The 22102-nt window shown below is 51.9% G+C and overlaps 2 protein-coding genes across 3 annotated transcripts in view; both read left to right on the top strand.

The window, feature by feature from the left end:
• The first annotated feature begins 7536 nt into the window (after positions 1 to 7536).
• Positions 7537 to 18971, top strand: ANXA4 (annexin A4). Of its 2 annotated transcripts, XM_027669023.1 has the most exons (14): positions 7537 to 7807; positions 11194 to 11249; positions 11859 to 12143; positions 12264 to 12339; positions 12716 to 12810; positions 13089 to 13202; positions 13377 to 13467; positions 14437 to 14516; positions 15778 to 15834; positions 16205 to 16298; positions 16801 to 16896; positions 17327 to 17385; positions 17693 to 17815; positions 18056 to 18971. In XM_027669023.1, exons 4-14 carry the CDS (start codon positions 12327 to 12329, stop codon positions 18113 to 18115), a joined length of 882 nt encoding a protein of 293 aa, XP_027524824.1. In that variant the 5' UTR covers positions 7537 to 7807; positions 11194 to 11249; positions 11859 to 12143; positions 12264 to 12326; the 3' UTR covers positions 18116 to 18971. The 2 variants fall into 2 exon arrangements, with proteins under 2 accessions (XP_027524824.1, XP_027524823.1); XM_027669022.1 differs by lacking the exon at positions 11859 to 12143 and having other exon boundaries at positions 18056 to 18425.
• A 2762-nt stretch (positions 18972 to 21733) lies between these two features.
• Positions 21734 to 22102, top strand: part of GMCL1 (germ cell-less, spermatogenesis associated 1) — a 22727-nt gene continuing 22358 nt past the window's right edge. Inside the window, exon 1 of the mRNA XM_027669027.1 lies at positions 21734 to 21837. Within this exon, the coding sequence (XP_027524828.1) occupies positions 21734 to 21837 (104 nt within the window). The remainder of the gene's footprint in view (positions 21838 to 22102) is intronic.

The raw sequence follows: 22102 nt of genomic DNA, 5'->3' as shown, positions 1-22102 counted from the left end.
GTCTTGGCTGCTTCTATCCATGTTTTTTTATTATTGTTTTAATTCCTCTACCCTGTGACAGATCCCCAGGCATCTCTCAAGACTGAGGTAAAACACCCAGTGCAAAAACCGAGTCCCATCATCAGGGATTTCTGGGGACTCTGCAGAACTGAACAATTTCCAAGGAAATTGGGCATCTCTGTGCAGTACAGGGAAATGAGTCATTTCCAACCGAAGCAGATAAAAGCCTCTGCGTGCAGAGAGCTGCAGATGCAGTGCTGAGCCTCCTCCCTGGCTCCGAGAGGCTTTTTTTAACTGTACCTGCGGTGCAATGCAGTGTCAGCCCCACGCACAGCTGGGGCTCCAGGGCTCTGGGGCTCAGCCCACGGCCCCCAGCCCCACCCGGGACCACTGTGGGGAGCAGGAGCACAGCCGAGCCCATCCCCGGCTGCAGATGCTGAGGATATTCGTTATTCCAGAAGGCACGAGGCTCGGCTGCACTGCTGGAATCCCAGTGACCTTCACAGGGATCAGAGGGAACCGAGCCTGAAAGCTCTTAGTGAAAAAGCTGATCAGGGGCTGCCAGCACAGACATGGCCTGTGCTCCTCCCATGTGAGCCTGGAACGACTCCAGAGTGCTCCCAGAATTGTCCCACTGCAGAGAGGAGCCTCATTCTGACTAACACAGTCCATTCTAAACACCAAACTTTAGCTGCTAAAATCCCTTGACACGAGGTTTAAAATACCCAAGCCCCAGTGGTGTGGTCAGCAGAACTGCTTCCCTGCACATTGTCTCCCTGATCCCTGCTTCTCCTGCACTGCACAGAAAATGCATTCAAATCCCCAGGAAGAAGCACATTAATACAGCTGCATCCCTCTTCATCAAACTTTCCGGACAGCTCAGCGTTTTCTAAATAAAAACACGCGCTTGGAAAGGTTTCCTGCAGCCCCCGAAAGGCGAGGGCAACACTGGCCTCTTCTGGAGAGCTCGAGAAGCGGCAGCGAGGTAGAAAAGAGCCGGCACAGCTTCCTGTGCTTGGTGACGGTTAACTGTCCAGGGGAAAAAAAGTAATGGTCACATTTTCCTGAATTCAGCGCATAATAATTAAGCCTTATCCCCCGGTTATTTTTACCGTGATAAGGACGTTGGGAGAGCGACTTTTCACACGGGCAGCCAGTGATGGGACAAGGGATATCAGTTTTAAACTGAAAGAGGGTAGATTTAGGTGGGATATTTAGAAGAAATTCTTCCCTGGGAGGGTGGTGAGGCCCTGGCACAGGTTGCCCAGAGAAGCTGTGGCTGCCCCATCCCTGAAGTGTCCAAGGCCAGGTTGGATGGGGCTTGGAGCAACCTGGGCTAGTGGAAAGTGTCCCTGCCCCTGGCAGGGGGTGGGACTGGAGGGGCTTTAAGGTCCCTTCCAGCCAAAACCATTCAGTGAGTCTGTGATTCTCTGTCCCCTTAAACACACACATTTACTGCAAAGAAATCTGTTGAGCTTCTCACCAGCTAAAGAGCAGAGCCACTGTTCTATCCCATGATTTTCTGGAATCCAAGCATTTCTTTCCAAGTCCAATGACCCCTAAACACTACCAGTATGACCAGAAAAACCACTCTTCTTCATCACTCTCAAGGAAAGGTCAGTTCTCAAGCATGCTGTCACAGAGATAGGTTCAGATTTGTGCAGAGGAACAAAAAGACTCCAAAACTCACAGCTGTATTTTCCTGTGTTAAAAATGGAGGTTTCCTCCTCTTTGGTGCTCCTGTTTGCCCTTGTGGGAGATACTCAGCTGGTTCCAGCAATGGGTGCACTTCCTGCAGCTGGAAGCCAACACCTTCCATCCAGTGGTAATGGCAGTGCTGGCCTGTAAATGAATATTGAGTAGGCACACATGGAAATAATGGAGCTGACTGAGCCCTGCAGGCTGTGCCTGTCAGATGCAATAGCCTGGACTGACATCCATAGGATGGACCACTGGGTCACAAAGAGCCGTGTTTCCCAAGGAGCATCCCTTTGCACCACAACTCCACACTCTTCTTTAAAGCAGCTGTTGTTATGCTAAGGGAAACATGCAGGTTGGCTCTCCCTGAGAAGGGATTTATCAGCTGTGTTTCAAGTATCTGGGTCCTGAGTGGCCCCTCAGGCTCCCCTTGCCCCAGGCAGCCTCACCTGGCTCTGCTCACACCCTTTGCCCACCGACCATGATCTTTGTTTAAATGCAGGGGATGCCAAGGCTGGAGGTTTGATCCCTGTATGGGAAGTGAATGCACTTAAGAGTTGGACTCAATGATCCTGTGGGTTCCTTCCAGCTCAGAGTGTTCTGTGAATTTTGACTTTGCTGGGTGAGCTCTGGTGCCCTGTTGTAAGTCCCCCCGGTTTCACAGTGTGTCTGCCTTGGTTTTCTGGGTAGGCTCTGGCCTTGCTGCCTGGCTTTGCCTCCTGATCCCTGCGTGGCTGATGAGGCTGGTTGCTGCCCTGGCTATGGGAGAACTAAGTCCTATGTACGAGCTTAACTGGCAGCATCCTGTGCTCCTGGTTTGTGTGCTCCTGTGCAGCAGCCCTGCTCATGTTGTTTTTTAGCACTAGATCCATCATGTTAAGATCATAGAATCCCAGAATGGTTTGGATTGGAAGGGACCTTAAATATGATCTAATTCCAACCCCCCCCCTTGGGTAGGGACACCTTCCCCTAGACCAGGTTGCTCCAAGCCCTGTGCTTAACATTTTTTTCCTTGCTCCAAGCACTGCATCAGTCAGTGTTTCTATCCCTTTTTCCTGAAGGAATGACTGTGTGTGTGCCTTAGAAGGCGCCCTGAGCTGGGCAGTCAGAGCTGTTTCCATCCCCTGGAGCTGGGTTACAGCCACGTTGCAGAGCAGTAAGATAGAACTACACAGAGGCAGATATTAATTAAGAAGAAAAAAGTGAAAGCTACTTGTTTCCTCTTCAGAACTGTATGTATGCTAATTAAAGTAAACATTCATTAAGCCCATTAAATGAAGTTTTGGTTTGATAATGCATTTAAGGCTGCAGGAAGCAGTGATGTAGCAGTTCATAGCCTGCAGCTTTGGGGAAGGAGGGGTCAGGTTGGACCACAAATAATATCCAGCCTCCACAGGGCACTGGGAGTTTCCCTGACTGAGCATCTCCAGGGAGTTGGCAAATGCCCTGAGGCCTGGGCCTTAAATGATATCAGTTAGTCTTGGTAGAGAGGATGTTGAACATACATTACAGTTTGTACAAATAATTATAAGTGCAACTGCAGTGGTCTAGCCTGTCTCTTGTCCTTGATGTAATCAGGCTATACCACAACATACAGTGTAATTCATAAAATCATGGAATGGTTTGGGTTGGGAGGAGCCTTAAAGCTCATCCAGTGCCACCCCCTGCCATGGGCAGGGACACCTTCCACAAGCCCAGGTTTCTCCAAGCCCCATCCAACCTGGCCTTGGACACTTCCAGGGGTGGAGCAGCCACAGCTTCTCTGGGCAACCTGTGCCAGGGCCTCACCACCCCCACAGTCAAGAATTTCTTCCCAATATCCCATCTAACCCTGCCTGCTGTCAGTGTGAAGCCATTCCCCCTTGTCTTGTCACTCCAGGCCCTTGTCCAAAGCGCTCTACAGCTCTCTTGGAGCCCCTTTAGGCCCTGGAAGGGGCTCTCTGGTCTCCACAGAACCTTCACTTTTCCAGGCTGAACAACTCCAGCTCAGCCTGTTTCCATAAGGGAGGCACTCCAGCCCTCCCAGTGAGTAATGGCAATGGCTCATCAGGCAGCCCTAGATCCTGTGGTGATTCCTGTGTGCCTTTTGCCACAGCCTGTGCCTCAGGCTCTGCTGGGAACCTTACAGCAGCCCTGATTTCCCCAGCTCACTTTGAACAGTGGAAGGTGGGACAACACAAGGATCAAAAGCAAAGGACAACTTCTATGACTGCAGGGGGCTTTTTTGAAGGTAAAAATGTCACCCCACAAGCACCTGATCGTGCTCCTCACCCCACTGTGGAGGTGTTTGCTGACTGCCCTCCCCCTTTGGACACAGGCAGCCCACCAGGCAGTCAGACCGTGATGGCCCTGGGCTGTTTGCCTTCCCTGCTGTTTATAGCTTCAGGGCATGAAAGAAAACAGCAGACTGGTCTGGTGGCCACGTGCAGCCTGGAGTTCCTCTGTGGGAGGAAGGCAGAGCGTGTGAGCACAGTGTGTGCTGGGGGACAGGGCGAGGAGAGCGCCCAGAGCGGCAGCATCCGAGGTGCTGTGGGAGCTGTCAGTGTGAGGAACTGTGAGAGCAGCCAGGATCCCCTCCTGTGTGCTGCACAGCACCCCCAGACCACACCCCTGTCTTTGAAGCACACCTGAAACAGGGAGTTTGACTCCTGGCTCTTCACACGCTGCTCACTCCTGTCTCCCCTTACATTGTCCAAGGCTTGTGGGCCACCAAGTCCAAGTGGGCTCTTGTTTTACAGGCACTTTGGGTTACAGGGACTTCCTCAAATCACTTCTGCTCCCCAGTCCCTTCCTGGCCTTGTGTGACATGTATGTTTATGTAATCTACCCAGAGAGCCCTTGAGTGGCACAGCAGTGCTGGTAGGCTGTGCTAAGGGCTCTAAATCTGCCTGGATTGCTGAAGGGGGGAGTGCTGCACATTCCCCTGGTAATACTGACTGTAAAAACACTGTTTCTAATGGTTGTGGTGAGTAATGAAGAGCTAAGAACTTTCATTTCTTACATGAACTGGAATAGTTCGGTCTTCCCACCTCACATAAGCACTGCTTACCTACTTCTGGGAGTGTGTTTCATCTCCCTTCTCTCTTATGTTAAAAGGGCTTTGCTCCAATCATAGAACAAAAGCTTCAGGCTGGCTCTTCCTAAGGTCTTCCCCAAAACACCTCTGCTTCTCCGTCTGACTTGTGGAAATGGATGTTTCACTTTACATGGTGCTGAACTGGAGACACCCTTGCTCTAAGGGTCAGAAGTGCCCCTGCACCTCTGCAGTGAGCCCTAACAGCTGGGATTCACTTTGGGGTTATTATGATATTCATACACAACGTGAGAATTCTTTACCCTCTTACCACCACACGAAAGTCAGTGCTTTAGAAAAGCAAGGCTGCTTTTCAGCCTCCACCCCACCCTCGGGTGCTGCTGCTATGGAGACAGCACTGCCTGAGCTGCAGCATCCAACACAGCTCCCACAGCGCTTGTGCAACCCTTAAATAGCCCCATTGTAGGGGCTGCTGCTTGCAAACTGCTGGTGCTCCTGTATAAAAACAAGCACCTTCCTTATGACCTCCTAAAAGTGCCTGCTTGATCCCCACAGGCCCAAATTCTGGCCCCCACTTGGTGAATGACTTCATTAGTGCCAGGACTTGGAGCTCAGTGAGTGAGGTGAGGCTGTTCCTCTAAAGCTAAAGGCAGGTACTTGGTAATCATAGGACACACTGAAAACCTCTCCTTCCAGCACAAGGCTCCTCTGCTCTCTGAGGTGCAAATTTAAAGGCCAAGTCCTTTGGGCAAAAACAAATGCTGCCATTTTCAAGAGGCTCAGCTCTGTTGTCATTGTGGGACTTTGGATAAACACCCCCTTCCTGATGGGCTGCTGCTTGAGCTCAATTTATTTACAAAATACACACTGCCCTGCCTTTCTGTGACCTTTAATTTTTATTAGGTGTTTTGCAGAGGGGAGAACAGCAGGATGGAGTGGGAACAGAGAGCAGGTGTGTAACCACGTAGAGTCTGGGGCTTTGAGAGCTTTATTACAGAGGGGCAAACAGGAAATATCCATGAACAGAAAAGCAATGTGCTCTGTCACTGCACTGAGAGGAACTGTGGGCTTGTCCTTTGCTGGAGACAGCTGGAGACACTGAAGGATAACCAGTGTCTTCAGCTGGAGACACTGAAGGATAACCACAGCCTCTCCATCCTTTCAGAGATGAAAACACATGGAAAGCTGAGCAGACTCCACACAAAGGGCTCCTGGAGAGACAAAGCTTTGTCATCTGAGCCTCAGGTAGGAAAATACATCTGAGCAACAACCCTTTGCCTTCCTAAAGGGAACAGCTCCTGTAGCAAGGTACAACAGGGTTCCCTAAATCCCTGTCCTTCCATCCACCTTCCAGAGAATCTCAGCCAACTCTCAGCACGCTCAGAAGCTTTTGTACTTTTGTTTTCCTTTCTGGTCCAAATAATTGTGACTGTCTGAATCAGATGGCTCCAGAGCCAGCATCCACAACCAGCCAAGATTACAGGGAACTCAGCTGTGTGTTGCATCAGGATCAGGCTTCTGAATGGACTACACTTACATGACTGATTCTGGGTGGCCAAAAACATCCACACAAACACTATGTATCAGCAAATATTCCTCCTCTCCCAGGGGGAAAGAAAAGGTTAAATTATACAAATGATGAATGGCAGGATTGGTATAATACTTAAAGGATAAATAACTTGCAAAGAAAATTAACAACTCATGGTCTTAAAAAAGTACTCTTGCACATACCAATGACTGCAGTGTCAGAGCCTTCCAGTCCTCGAGGCTGAAGAGGCTGGGAAGCAAACAGAAGGATGAAGCTTTTTAAAATACACAGGCTAAAAATATCCCAGGCAACATAAGATGGAGAAACACAGCAGTTCTGCTGGTGGATTAAAACAGGCCCAGAGCAGGGAATGCTGACGTGAGAGGAAGGGATGAGAATGGAAACTTTCGTAGACGTAGGAAAGAGAAGTTTCTCCTTAGCGACAGTTGGCAATATGTACCATCCCCCTGAATCCTGCTCAGGGGAAAGTGCCAGATTTTGCAAGGAAAGAGGCTCTGCAGTGGAAAAAGAGAGGGCTGGAGGCTTGAACCTGCTTTTGCTGTCACCCTGGTCCATGTCCCCCTGGTGCTGGGCTCCACGGGGCAGTTCTGGGAGGCTGAGCTGTAATAAATAAACCACACAGCTGCATCCCAGCTGCTAAATTTAGGTCCCTTCCAGCAAAAGAACATGTACAAAGAGGCACAGGGGTGAGATAGAGCTGTCCTATGAGCTGGAAAAAAGAACCTGAGAGGGCTGATTTACCCATTTTAGTAATGGTACTTTTGGCATCAGAGGAGACCAAAATCCCTGAGGATAAACACTTGAAGACAAGCTATGTATTATTCAAGGCTGATTTCCCTCTGTCAGCCCCATAAGCATGACCATGGCTGACCCTGGCAGGGTCACATCGGGGTAAGACTGAAGTCCCTTTGCCTTAAGGGTTTTGACTTCAGGGCAGTGCCACATATCAGGGCAAAATTAATAATCTTTACGCAGATAGTCATTCCTACAGAAATCGTGGCCGTTTGTGACACAGAGCTCTTAGACAAGGGGGAATGATGCTGCAGACCCCGAGAGGTGCAGTGGGAGCAAAGGAGACACGACACAGGTAAGAAAAACAACACGCGGGAGGAACACGACTTCTTGCTCGAGGCTGCTCTGCCCGTGTGCTCCACACCGTCGTCCCCCTCGCTCCCCCCTCGGGTGTGCCCTGCTCCGGACAGCACAGAATGAGGGATCAGAGGCTGCAGCCACAGCCCCTCTCTGTTCCCGAGGCTTTTACAGGGAATGCCGGGGAGCGTGGAAGCCATTCCAGCCTGTCAGTCCTCCGAGTAACCCCAAAAGTGCAGCTCCTGCCTGGAGTGAGGCTCCCCGGGGAACCTCCCCTGCCCTGGTTTACAGCCCACTGCTCGGGAAGGGCAGCGAGGGCTGGATCGCTCCCCGTCACTGCCGTGCGGGTCCCACCCCGCTCCAGGGCGGGGACTTCGCCACCCGGGGCAGCCCCAGAGCTCTCCCCATCCGCGCCGGGGCACGGGCTGGGACGGCGGGTGAGTGCCAGCGGACCGGGGGTGTCCCCCGGCGAACCGGGGGTGTCCCCCAGCGGACCGGGGGTGTCCCCCAGCGAACCGGGGGTGTCCCCCAGCGGACCGGGGGTGTCCCCCAGCGAACCGGGGGTGTCCCCCAGCGGACCGGGGGTGTCCCCCGGCGGACCGGGGGTGTCCCCCAGCGGACCGGGGGTGTCCCCCAGCGGACCGGGGGTGTCCCCCGGCCGGCGGGGCCGGGACGGTGCCCGCGCTGTGCCCGGAGCGCAGCGGCCACAGAGCCACCCCCGGGCCGTGCCCTCCGTGCCAGGGCGCTGGGGCAGCCCCGGCGCTCGGCCCGGGCTCGGGACCGACGGGTTGTGGGGAGGGGGAAGGTTCCTGACCCTTCCCGGACACGGGGAGCTCAGGGGTGGGTTCCTCCTGCCGTGCCCGGGCTGGCACGTCCTCCCCGATGGATGCTGGAGGGCGGGGGCACGGCAGGGGTGGGCGACGGGCTAAATGAGGAGTACAAGGCCACAAACGTTATCTTCTTGCTCGTTTTGCGGGCAGCGGCCAGCTAATGGTCGTGGTGTGGGAGGCGCGGGGATGTTTCGGCTGGCTCGGGGCAGAAGGGAGATCCCCTCCTGAGCTGCAGATGGGGCCGGGATCAGAGCCGGGAGCTGCCCGGGACACCCCTGGAGCACATCCAGCACATCGGCGGCAGTGCCGGGGCAGTGGAAAAGCCGAGCAGGGTGTGGGTGGTGTTTGGGTGAACGTGCCCGGAACGGGAGAACTCGTCAGACGAGTCCAGCGTTGGCCTCCACGGGAATGGGTGACAAAGCAGCGGCTTTCACTCCAGAGCCGAGCTGTGGGACTGGCAACACGCTGTGAGCTCAAACTGGGGAGAATACCCCGTGTTTATATCCTGTTGAGCTGTTGGGAGCTTTGCTTGCTGGTACCTGGGTGTGCTCTGAGCAGAGTCAGGAAAACCTGGTTCAGAGCAAGCCTAGGCTTGATTTTCAGAACATGGGATAGTCTCAGCAATTTTCTGATAAATTAACTTTATTCTGGATTCAGCTTTTAGAGGATATTGATATGGACTTATAACTGCCTGCCAGGAAAAGATCATCCATGGAAAAAAATTGAGTAATGGGATGGATGCTTGCACTCTGTCTTCTGGGCACAGTGTTTTGAGCCTGTTCTAAGCCAGGTTTACTGTGTCAGGCCTTTATGCTGGAGTGAAGCAAATAACATAAGGGCACCATAGGACTGGCTGGCTGACCCTCTGCATGCATAGTTTAATTCTTCAAACCATGGAGTGAAGTGTTGCTCCTATCCTGAAGCTGGTTTTCCCTGATGGAGCTGCAGGCCAGGAATTGTGTTAAGCTGCTGAGCGCTGGCAAATCTGCTGAGCAATTCCTTTCTCTCTCTGCTAACCAAGGAGTGGCTTAGGAGGGTTTTATTCACCTAAAGCCTCGGCCTGAGCAGTCTGTGCAGATGCCTTTGGCTCTGAAAGGGTCACAGGGGCAGGGGCCAGTGCTGGACTGCTGAGCTCCCCCCCCCTTGCAACTTCAGTGGCTCATTCACAGAAATACTTCAAGAACAAACCAGCATCTGCAGCTTGAGCAGTGGGGTTTGCAGTGCTGCCTTTTGCAGTGCTCTGCTCTTTAGACTCTCAGTGATGTTCACTGGATGAAGAAATCAGAATCTTGCAGTCAATAGTCAATGTGATATTTCTGCTATAAATGGATATTGTGAGAGCATTTGCCCCCAGTCCAGTCCATGCAGCCTCTCCTCGTGGTCTGGCTCCTTTCTGCCAGTTCACTTGCACTCAGAATTTCTCTGCCTCCCACCCCCTTTCCCTTGTTTCTGACCTTTCTTTTGCCCTTTAATTGACTTGCTGAACCAGCCTGTCTGATGTTCCTGCTGCTGTGTGCAAAGCAGCTGGATGGTAGAACTGCATCATAAAAACATCAGTGAAACCTGAAGCCTCTATTTAGTATCTGACAAAAGCAAATAAAATTGGCTTTTTGCTTCTGTGAAAGATTAGAGAAGAGCAAACATGACTTTTCTGAGGCCTAGGTCATAATCTGAACACTGAAATTTATGACCAGATGAAAGAAAGCAAACTCAACATTAATAATTTCCATATGTTGCCTGATTGCACAGAGTGTAGTGACGTAGAGATGACCTGGGGAACACTGGGGAGTGCCCCTGAGTAAGATCCCTGGCAAGTGTCACCCTGTGAGTTAACTGGCCAGCACAGCACTGCCTGCGCATCCCAGATGTGCAGGAGCCATGTGGAGCATGAGCAAACACACTCCTGCTCTTGCACAACTGCCTGGGCTCATGGAGAGCAGCTACTGAGCACCAGGAGGAGATGTCATCCACTGCTGGCACCTCTGCTCCAGGGCTTTAGTGTGAGACCTCACTCCACCCTGGAGTAAAACCACCCAGGGCTGGTGGGTGGCCTTTACTTGCTGTCCCTGTGTTTGCATCTCTTATTTTTTACTTAATTCCACTCCTCTGTGTGTATGTATTGCCTGCCTTTCCTAACTCCTCTCCTGTGATGCTGGGATAACTTGAGTTGCAGGGAGGTGAACCTTGTCCTAGTGCTTGACATCCTGTCAGATGATCAGGGATATGGGAAAATAATTTGGGTGTGTCGATGTATGGGCTGTACACATGAAAACAAAATTATGAGCAGAAATAAGAACCGTGGCCAGACAGCAATTAATCTTTGGTGGTTTTGAGGTGGTTTTGCCAGCTAAAACTGCAGCCCTACGAGGAAGAACACACTGCACCAAACTGAGATGTTGAATACAAAATGTTTCATTAAAATATAAAGAGGGGAAGTAATTCTCCTGCCCCAGTGCTCGAGTGAGGTTTTCCTTTGTGTGCTCATCTACACCACGACGTTGTCTCTGCCTCCCAGGCAGGATCCATGAAGGCTTTTAGGGCTGTGTGGGCACCCTCACCTTTCTTCACCCTCACCCTTCTTCACCCTCAGGCTCTCACCCGCCAAGGTGAGACCCGTGTGTTTTGGAGGACATGGGAATCCAGCCTGTTCTCTTTGCTCCCAGGGTGACACTGTCTGCTTCTCCTTGTAGCCTCAGGCAGGCTGTCACAAATGTGGCAGTAGTAAAGAATCCTATTAAATTACCAGTGCTAATCACCTGTCTGCCCAGCAGGTCCCTTCCAGCCTGGCCCTGGCCCTGTGCTGTCCTGATCCAGCCTTTGCTCAGTGCAGAGCGGGGCTGCAAAGGAGGCTGCTCGGGGTGTTCACTTCAGCGCTGCTTTTAGTCCTCAAAGAATTAGAGGGTTACTTCACCAGCCCCATTAACCTGCAAGGGTAGGTGTATTCTATTAATTATTTGCTGGAAAACTAACACTCCTTGTGTTTTTTATTGCAGCTGTCTGAGTGCCTGGGACACGGACAATACCAGATTGACCAGACCCCAGCAGGATGGTGAGTGTGTGTGTTTGCTGTGCCACCCTGTGCCAGGCCTTTGCTCCCACCACATACACGTGGGCAGTGGAGCTCAGATAAGGACCCAGCAGGAAGAATGCTGTCACTGTCTGTCCCTTCATGGGGGGGAATTTATCACCTCTCTCTGCTTCCTCATACTAAATAATGACCCACACATACAGGCTTTTCCGTTTGGGGAGTTAATGGAAAACCAGTCGGATATCAGGTAGTTCAAAGAGCAGGAATTTCTCTAGATGAACTTCCTGGATTTATTCTTTCCAGGTTGAATCCAGTTCCACCCTGCTGCCATGGACAGGGACACCTTCCACTAGAGCAGGTTGCTCCAAGCCCCAACCTGGCCTTGAACACTTCCAGGGATGGGGGAACACTTCCAGGGATGAGGGAACACTTCCCTGTCCCTGTTTCAGAAAGCCCGACCCATGTGAATGTTAAGTGATGTTTTGCTGAGGGTTTTCCTGGGAACATGAGAGCTTTGTAAGAGACAGTGTATTCCCCCAGAAATGGCACTGGACAGGAGGCAGGAGGAAGCTATTTGTGAATCTCCATTTTGGGTAAAACACTGCACTTCCAGGTGCGTTTATTTAACAGAATGATGGTCCTTGGCTGCTCTTGGAGAATTCAGGAATAGGGCTTTGATGGGAACATTTCTTCTATGATTTACATGGAAAACTGCTGGGAAGAAGCTGGATGAACAGAGGTGTTAGGCTGTGTGCCATTCTTTGACTGGAAACCAGATACTCCAGGGGCATCCACATTAAGATATTTTCTCCTTTCTGTGTCCCTGTGGCTTATTTCTTATGTGGCTGGGATATCCCTCTAGAATAAACCATTTCTGTTTAGGATGGAACACTGGTATAAAATCACTCATGTTTGGTGAGTGGACTTTACACTGTCACTGTGTTTGCATCTTTTGAATATTCTTTGTTTTTAGTTCACCTCTGTGTACGTATGACTTTGTGTCTGCCTTTCATAACTCCTCTCCTGTGGGTTTAGGCAACAATCAAGGGAGTCTCGAGCTTCAGTGCTGAGCAAGAGGCACAGGCACTAAGGAAGGCCATGAAGGGGCTTGGTAAGTTGCTTTCCCTCCACTGTCAAACCCTCCTTCATGCCCCTGGAGATCGGGAATGTTTTTATGGTGTTTGTTAGAGGGGAAATCCAGCCCTTGGAATCCCCCCACTGCCCTGTGAGAGGGCACTGGAAGGAACTGAGTGACTTGAACCCCACTGGGAATCCAAGTCTTGGCCATAGTGAGGCTCTTGTTTTCCCTCCCCTGTGGGGTGGTCCTGCCCTGCTGGGGCTGTGCTGAGGCACTGCTGCCCAGCTGAGAGCCAGCTGGTGTGCTGGGGTGTGAGGGCTGTGTGGGTAATGGCACAGCCTGGACACGACCAGAGCACGGGGCTGCTTCTTGAACAAGCAGCTTGACTGGTTTCCATTGGTTTCTCCAGGCACAGATGAAGATGCCATCATTGAGACCTTGACCAAACTGAACGTTTCCCAACGCCAGCAAGTTCTGATCACCTATAAAAGCACTATTGGCAGGGTAGGTGTTCTTCAGAGACCAGTGACTGCAGCTTGAATTGGAAGTTGCAGACATTTTTTGGGTTGTGTCACTGGGGTGAAATGTGAACAACATCCCAGTCTCCATGGCAGTGTGATCAGCACAAGCTTTCCTTGGCCAGGTTTATTTTGGTCTTGTTCACTTCTGAGTAACTGTTTATCCAAGGAGGGCTGGAGGATGAAGAAAATTGTGAACAAGTTCTTCCTGTTCTCAAAAGCTGTGTCTTCTCTCACCTCCTTTCCTCTCTCTCTGTCTTCTAGGATTTGATTAATGACTTGAAGTCTGAGCTGAGTGGGAATTTTGAAAAGGTGATTGTTGGTTTGATGACTCCAGCCATCATGTACGACGTGCATGAGCTGAGGAGGGCTCTAAAGGTTTGGAAATCTTCTTTTGTGTTGCTTAAGTTGTGGTCAATTCTGTATGATATGGCATAATTGTACATTTATTATTAATTTCTTATTATTAACTTAAACATAACAAACAAAAAGTCATAGTTGCCCATCCAAACAGTTGTCATAGTCTTGGATCTTGTCTTTGCCACTCCCCAGGGAGCAGGAACAGATGAAGGCTGCCTGATTGAAATCCTGGCTTCTCGCACAAACGGGGAGATTCGGCACATCAACGAGAACTACAAACTCCGTATGTGGAGCACTCTGCAGTCACACTGACTGGGCACTGGGGGTGTGCAGGGGGGTGGAGAGGAAGGAGAAGGGTCTGCCAGCCTCAAGGACTAGAATTTCACCCAGAAATGGAGTGGGTGTAAGTAAAGCAGGGTGGGGTGGTTGGGTCTGTCAGCTGGACATCTGTCCCTGGGTGGATCTTCTGCCAGTTACATCCTGGCTATGCTTCTTAACATTGCCCTGTGCCACTCCATATGGAATGCTGTGATGAAAGCCAGGAAGGCCAAGGGTAATCCTGGCTTGTACCAGCCCTGGTGTGGCAGCAGGACCAGGGCAGTGACCATCCCCCTGTGCTGGCACTGCTGAGGCACCTCCAGTCCTGGGGTCAGTTTTGGATTCCTCAGGACAAGAGAGACACTGAGGGGCTGGAGGTGTTCAGGGAAGGGAACAGAGCTGGGAAGGGGCTGGAGCAGCAGGAGGGGCTGAGGGAGCTGGGGGGGGCTCAGCCTGGAGAAAAGGAGGCTCAGGGGGGACCTTCTGGCTCTGCAACCCCCTGACAGGAGGGGGGAGCTGGGGGGGGTCGGGCTCTGCTCCCAGGGAACAAGGGACAGGAGGAGAGGGAACGGCCTCAAGCTGTGCCAGGAGAGGGTCAGGTTGGACATTGGGAACGTTCCTTCCTGGAAAGGGCTGTCCAGCCCCGGCACAGCTGCCCAGGGCAGTGGTGAGTCCCCATCCCTGGAGGGATTGAACAGCCCTGTGGATGTGGCACTTGGGGACATGGTCAGTGGTGGCCTTGGCAGTGCCAGGGGAGAGGTTGGACTCGATGACCTTAAAGGGCTTTTCCACCCCAAACCATTCCATAGTCTGTGGTGTACAGGGCCCTGAGCACAGTTACACCTCACCCAGCTTAGAGCTGGCACATGCTGTGGACAAGCCCTGCAGGGCTGGATCTGCTCCTCACAGCTGTGCCCTGTGTGTGCCCTGCCAGAGTACGGCTCCAGCCTGGAGGACGACATCGTGTCCGACACATCCTCCATGTTCCGCAGGGTCCTCGTGTCCCTCGCCACGGTGAGTCCGGCGGGGGCAGACGGGGGGAACCTCTGCTGAGGGGCTCTGCTGAGGGGCTGAGGGTTCAGGCTGTCACTGCACTGCGAATCCACCAGCAGCAAATTCACAGATGACAAGTTGGGGGAGAGTGTGGATCTGCTGGAGGGCAGGAGGGCTCTGCAGAGGGACCTGGACAGGCTGGATCCATGGGCTGATTCCAAGGGGATGAGGTTCACCAAGGCCAAGGGCTGGGTCCTGCCCTTTGGCCACAACAACCCCCGGCAGCTCCACGGGCTGGGCCAGAGTGGGGGGTCAGAAAGGGACCTGGGGGGACTGACTGACAGCAGCTGAACATGAGCCAGGGGGGCCCAGGGGGGCAAGAGGCCAATGGAGCCTGGCCTGGCTCAGGAATAGTGTGGCAGCAGGAGCAGGGCAGGGATTGTGCCCCTGCCCTGGGCACTGGGGAGGCCACCCCTGGAGTGCTGTGCCCAGCTCTGGGCCCTCAGTTTGGGAAGGATGTTGAGGGGCTGGAGCAGGTGCAGAGAAGGGCAACGAGGCTGGGGAAGGGACTGGAGCACAAGTGCTGTGAGGAGAGGCTGAGGGAGCTGGGGGGGCTCAGCCTGGAGAGGAGGAGGCTCAGGGGAGACCTTCTCACTCTCTGCAGCTCCCTGCCAGGAGGGGGGAGCCGGGGGGGTCGGGCTCTGCTGCCAGGAACCAGCAGTAGGACAAGAGGGCACAGCCTGGAGCTGCCCCAGGGCAGGTTTAGGTTGGCCATGGGGGAGAAGTTCTTCCCAGAGAGAGGGATCAGCCCTTGGAATGGGCTGCCCAGGGAGGGGGTGGAGTCCCCGTCCCTGGAGGGGTTTAAGCAGAGCCTGGATGTGGCATCAGTGCCATGGTGGGGGGGACAAGGTGGGGTTGGGTCAAGAGTTGGACTAAATTATCTCAGAGGTCTTTTCCAACCCAGTTGATTCCATGATTCTGTGATTCTCTTGCATTTCACCTCATTGGCATTTCACAGCAGCTTCTGCAGAGAGAGGAGCCTCACTCTGGGCATTAATGCCATGTGCTCTTTCTAAATGACCCCATTAAAGTGGATGGTTGCTCATCTCAAAATCAAGAACAAATCACATCTAAGCCATGTTTTGCTGTATTTGTAACCCATCATTCAATATTAACAATCCCATTATGCATCTCCAGTGACTGGTTTTAATGGAGAATTTGCAGGTCTTGCTTCTATGAGTTGCTCTGGTGAAATGAGCTTTTCCTCCTTGTCTTTCCCCAGGGTAACAGAGATGAGGGAACATTTGTGGATGAGGCCCTTGCTCAACAGGATGCTCAGGTGTGTAGCAATGTGCTGCCTTGCAGGAGCTGTCGGGTTTGTCTGTGTGAGCTGGGGGGGAGCTCTGCTTTTTCGGGACCTCGGGTTTTTTGAAGGGAGATGAGTAAGCCTGAAGCTGTGCTGGACAGCAGCCCCAGGTGGAGACTAGATGGGATATTAGGAAAAATGGGTTGTCCATCCTGTGGGAATTTAACAGCCACGTGCATGGGCGACGTGGGTCAGTGGTGGCCTTGGCAGTGCTGGGGGAATGGTTGGACTCAGTGATCTCACAGGGCCTTTCCAAGCCAATGATTCCATGGAGTGAAAATCACATTATGTACCCGTGGTCTTCTCAATTAGCCTCATTTTGTCTGTTCCTAATGTCTTCAAGTCCCTGTATGAAGCTGGGGAGAAGAGATGGGGAACAGATGAGGTGCAGTTCATGTCCATCCTCTGCACACGGAACAGGTGCCACCTGCTGAGAGGTAGGACCCCTGTGATGTCCTGGACTCTATGCCTTGTGTGAGGACAGTACTTTTGTAGGAGCTTTGTACTTGTTCAGTAACTGATTTTGAGCCTTTCCTAAAACCACAGGTATCATCAGGGCCAATTCCATTCAATTCTTTTAGACTGCTTTAGTCTCTCCTGAGACAAAAAGGGAGTTGAGAAAAGCATCCCTGCAACTTGCTCCAACCTGTAAATTTGAGATAATGAAGAGTGACTCCCATGGGGCAGAGCCAGGCATGGACACTGCCTTCATTAACTAGAAAAGCCTTGCAGCAGTGCTAGGGCAATTAGCAAGACAGCTGCTAATTAAAATGAATTATTTCTGAGGGGCAGCCCTGATTTAACTTACAATGTCACGATAATGGTGCAATGTTCACACAGAGCATGAGGAGCTTGATCTTGCAAAGTGATCCCCGGGGTTTACTCTCTGTGCCCTGCAGCAGCTCACTGGCTCTTTTTACCCCTGACTCTCCCTCCTAGTTTTTGATGTGTACAGAGGGATTGCTAATAAGGACATCACAGAGAGCATCAAATCCGAGATGTCAGGAGACCTCGAGGATGCTTTGTTAGCTGTGGGTGAGTTCTCTGCTTTTAAACTTTGTCTGCAAACTGATTAAATAATTAAAGAGCCTGCCTCTTGCCCTGGCTGTTTACACAGCTTCAGGAGGCAGATACTGTCTTTTTTGCAAGCCACAGTCTTTTAATCTTTGCAGATAAAACCTGGGGAGAAAGCTCTGTGCTTTATATTTCTTTCCTAAGAGATGCTTTGGGAGCTGACATTTGCTGTCAGGAAGCTTTAAAGCCTTAAAAATATTTTATTACTGCGCACTGGGCATGGAGACATCAAGTGACAGCAGGTCACTGACTCTGGATGTCTGCACTGTGCTTGCTGACTTGCATCTTTACAGAATAAACACCTGCACTGAGAAGGTGCTGGAAGGGTTTGGAAGACCTTGTCCTTCAGTGTTTATTTGCCTTACTTCTCTTGTTCTTGTCTCCCTTCCAGTGAAGTGCATGCGGAATAAACCTGCGTATTTTGCTGAAAGATTGTACAAATCCATGAAGGTAAAGAGCTTTTGCTGGGAGATTGGTATTTTCCCCCACACACCTTTCCATGCTTGAATCAGTAGCACGACAGCAATCATTAAAGAAAGAGAAACTTTGTGTTAACTGGGGGGGAAAAAGAAGTCTGAGCTTTTCTATGGACCTCCTTTCCCTCAGGAAGGCCAGAGCTCGTAGTGGATCACTGCCTTAATCCAAAAATGCTCTAATTAGGAACAGATCCTGCAGAAAGCCAAGTGATCAAACCTTTGTGTCTGTCAGTGCCCTGCCCCAAACGCTTTGCAGCTGCAGCTGTGGTTGTGTTTCCCAGGGCCTGGGCACAGATGACAGCACACTGATCCGGGTGATGGTGTCCCGCGCCGAGGTGGACATGCTCTACATCCGCAGGGAGTTCCTGGCCATGTATGGGAAATCCCTCCACTCCTTCATCAAGGTGAGCCTGCAGTGTCAGAAACACAGGAGAGAGGTCCCCTCTCAGCACCTCTGGGGTGTTTTAGAGGGAGTGGAATTAAGGAGACTTTACATTTATGTACTGAAAACGTCCCTGAATGTTCTTGGTTATTAAATTGTCGAAGAGGATTCAAACCCTGCGACCAATCGTGTGTGCTGGAAGGAGTCCAGCCTTGTATGGAGCTGTAAAATTAATTGTGTTCCTTTTTTCTGCTCTCTCTAGGGAGATTGCTCAGGAGACTACAGGAAAGTTCTGCTCAGACTCTGTGGTGGGGAGGATTAAAGGAGGCCTAGGGGACTGTCTGGGTGAGGGGAAGCAGCTGATCATAGAATTGTTTAGGTTGGAAAAGATCTTTAAGGTCATCCAGCCCATTAATTATTTCTCTCATATAATTTTTTTCCCAAATACCTTGTTAATTGCTCTGATTTTTGCCTTAGGTTAGTTCATGCTCTGGTTGATAATGGCCATTCTAGTTGACCATGGCCAATCTGCTTTTATGCTTGGCATAAAATTTACCTACTCATTGGGCTGGTAAAGCCCAGCTTAAACAGAATGCTGTAACCAAAGATATAAAAGTTAAATTGTTTCCTGACCAGATGCCCTTTTGCTGTTGTGTTCACCAGCAACACATGTCAACTGAAGCAAACCTGGATGCAGAGTGTGAGAGGCTGCCCAGGGAAAATCTAACCCATCAGTACCTGGAGAGTGCAGAACACAGGCTTGCTTCAGTTTTTTGAGATAATTAGGACACAAAGAACCCGAATATCTAAAATACAAGCATGTTTACATCTTAACTGGCCCTCTGTTAGTGTGGAGCATTAACAGCCTGGCTGCAGGGTATGTATATGTTGCCTAGAGATCTGTTCATGGGGAAGATGTCACTGGTGACATCAGAAAAGCCTCTTGCTGCCCTGGTTAGAGCAGCCCCATGTTCTTGGTCTGCCTTCTTCACTCATGGGAGTATAAATAATAATGGTTATGTTACAAACCCTCCTCTGGATAAAGTGATACCATTGGAATGGTGCCTTTTAGGGAATGACTTGTCCCCAAAATCCCACCTCATGGCCTGGTGCTGGGGCAGCTCCTCAGACCTCCCTGGGGCAGCTCTCTCCAAATCTCCCTGGGGCTGCTCCCCAGATGTCCCTGGGACACATCCCCAGGTCTCCTTAGGGCTGCTCCCCAAATCTCCCTGGGGCAGCTCCCCAGTGTCCCTGGGACATCCCCCCACTCTCCCCCACATGCCAGCCCCATGTCACAGGATCATGGAGGTGTTTGTGCCTGGGTCTCTCCTGGGTTTCCACACCAACCTCTGGCAGAGCCATTTTCCCCAGGCCCTCCACACCTGCCTGTTCACCTGAGCGCTCGCTGTTTTACTACAAAGATGGGATTCTTCTTTGGCTTAGCAACTTATTTTTTACTGCTGGTGAATAATCCTGTTCTGAAGGATCAGACTGAGGCTGGAATGTCACAGCTGAAACACTGAGGTGGCTGCACCCAATTCCATCACTCATCTTCCTCTGAAATAGGCTGCTGCTGGCTGGAATAGGAGATGCCTCTGTGGCCTTCAATAAAGTAATTTTCTCTCTCACTCCTTGGGCTGCCAGTGGAGACACATTCCTGACTTTTGTTGGGAGAGGAGGCAGAGCTTTATCCAGTTCTCCCGAGGCCTCTGCTCAGGACAGGGAAAGGTCCGTGCCCAGCACAGGGGCTGCCAGAGCTGCTCGGGCGGGGGGTGGGTTCCAGTGCCTTGTGTCAGGTTGCTGAGCTTTGAAAAATGAATAAAGAATTTGTTTCTGTACTTCCTGCCCCAGACTCCTATGCTCCTCAGGTGCCTCTTTCCCTCCACAGGGCCTGGCTGGATGGGGTGGGGGGCCCGGGGCACTGTCCCTTGGGTGGGGACAGTTTATAAACCCCCACTGGGGGATCCCCGGTGTGGGGGGTGGGTTTGAGGGGGCAGCCCAGCACCCTCAGCTTGGGCTGGTGCTCCTGCTGCTCCCCCTGGGAGCCCTCCTGCTTTGGGGGCACCACATCCCCTGCATGTGCTCCTCATGCAGGTCCATTCTCAACACACTGCCAATGATTTCACCCAATCTGCACGAGGAGAGGCTCAAATCTACCCTAATCATTTATACAGAATCTGCTCAGGGGATTTTAATGGTGACCCTTTTGCTCCTCTCTGTTCCAAAGTTCCCAGGGGAATCTACCCAGTGCAGGCAGTTGGATGTTTGGAGACGGGAGGCTCTGGACGTGGTGGCCCAGGGTCCCATCTGGATCACCAAACTGTTAAGGAAACTTCCCAGTCTGACCATTCCTGAGGCTCTCTGGCCATCATACTCCCAGCAGCAGAGACTTCCACTGCTGGGACTGGAGCCCAGGGCCTGATTTTACCCTTTGGAAGATGATGTATTTCCAAGGTCTCTACTGAAGTGCAGGAATGCAGAGAAGCTGCTGGAAGGTGACCTTGACAGACTCTCCAAAAGAGGGTGATGTTGTCAGTGGAGCAGGTAGATGGTTCTCTGCAGGACTGATGTTCAGTTCCACGGTGGGCACCCAGAGCTGTGGGAGTGGGAATAGCACAGAGGTTTTGGAAGTGCCGGCAGAGAAACACCCTCGGTCTGTAGTGTGATCACAGAGCAGCTGCAGGAGGTTCCTTGAGTTCAGCTCACTGCCCCTGCTGATACCGGGTCATCTCCTGCTCTGGCTTCCACCCCCTTCCCACAGGAGGTCAGAAACCCCAGGCTATTGATAGTGTTGCTCAGGGCCTGAGGATGAGACTGTAACCTCGGCACTCCAGGGGATGGCTCCGTGTTCTGTTGTTGCAGGAATAGGGACTGGACTTGCTGGAGCCCAAGAGGCCCCTGGTTTGCCACGAAACGAGGGAGTTTAGTGAGAAGATGCAGACTTGAATACTTTGAAATACTTGCAAAATGTGGAATACGTAAAAATTTTCTTAAGAAAGGATGTTCTTTGATGTTTGATCCTTGTACACATTCCAGCCTAATCAACAAGAAGGGAGATTTAATCCATGAAACAGCAGCCAACAAACAAGCTCTAAGTGCTGTGCAGGTGTTAGAAAAACAAATTACTTGCTGGTAGAATTGCCTCATTAAGGTTTAGGGCTGGACATGCTCCAGTGATCCCAGGCCAAGGGGGAGTCTAACTGAGCTTGGGAAGAAGGATGTACCTCTGACAGTGGGCACAAGGAATGCAGAATTTACAGGTCACAGAGACATCTGGCAGGACTCCTAAGGTAAGGAAGAAACTGATAAACCCAACTCAGCAACTGGGCTGAAATCAGCTCCAGCTGCTCAAAGGTGATTCCAGCAGGGGCAGATCACAACCACCAAGCCAAGAAACCCCCTGACCCAAAGGAAGAGAAGGTCAGGCATGCAGACTAATTACTGTGAGAAGCAAATCATTAACGAACAGAAGACAGAATACTAATTAATAAGAAAACTATGTAACTATGTAACTATGGTAGCCAATGAACACTAGTTCCTCTGTTTGCTAAAATGTATAAATAATAAAGTTTCAATAGTTGGTGTGCTTGATTTTTGGAACTCCAGTGAGCACCCAGGCTTGTGCAGCTCTGACATGATTAAATGTCCCTCTTGAGTGTGTCGTTACTGGAGCGTTGCAAAGGCGGTGAAGAATCCCATTCTTTGCAGACACCGGGATCCCGCAGCGCTCTGAGCTCCGGCAGCTGCAGACACGCAGTGCTGGGGCATTGCAGGGCTGAACGAACCCACACAGTGGGAAGGGTCTGATCCCTGGAAAACCCCCCGGGACGGGCCATTCACGGGGCAGGAAAATTCCCGTTCAAGAGGCAGGAAAAGGCCTGTTCCCAGGTCAGGAAAGACCCACTCATGGAGCAGGAAAAGGCCCGTTCATGGGGCAAGAATGGCCCATTCCTGTGTCGGGAAAGGCCCGTTCCCGGGTCGGGAAAGGCCCGTTCCTGGATCGGGAAAAGGCCCGTTCCTGGGGCGGGAACAGCCGCGCTCAGGGTCAGGAAATGGCCCGTTCCCGGGGCACAGAAAGGCCCGTTCCCGGGGCAGGAACAGCCCCGCTCAGGGTCAGGAAATGGCCCGTTCCCGGGGCAGGAAATGTTCCCCGGTCCCAGGAAGTCCGTCCGGGGCAGTCCCGCCGCGCAGGCGCAGAGGCCGCGGCCGCCGCCGGCCGGGGCTGAGGCGCCGCTCCCGCTCCGGCCCCGCTCCCGCTCCGGCCCCGCTCGGCGCGGCCTCATGAGGCGGCGGGGCCGGGCCGGCCATC

Source organism: Corapipo altera, unplaced genomic scaffold (assembly GCF_003945725.1).
Source record: "Corapipo altera isolate COAL_440 unplaced genomic scaffold, ASM394572v1 61016, whole genome shotgun sequence".
Lineage (NCBI taxonomy): Eukaryota > Metazoa > Chordata > Aves > Passeriformes > Pipridae > Corapipo > Corapipo altera.
The sequence above is the reverse complement of the archived record's forward strand: the minus strand, read 5'-3'. Positions and strand labels throughout refer to the sequence as shown.

Excerpts from the sequence above, each read along its gene's own strand:
- ANXA4 (XM_027669022.1), top strand. Across the intron at positions 16,897-17,326 it reads GGATGCTTTGTTAGCTGTGG|TGAAGTGCATGCGGAATAAA; the intron begins GTGAGTTCTCTG and ends TCTCCCTTCCAG. Across the intron at positions 17,386-17,692 it reads GATTGTACAAATCCATGAAG|GGCCTGGGCACAGATGACAG; the intron begins GTAAAGAGCTTT and ends TGTGTTTCCCAG.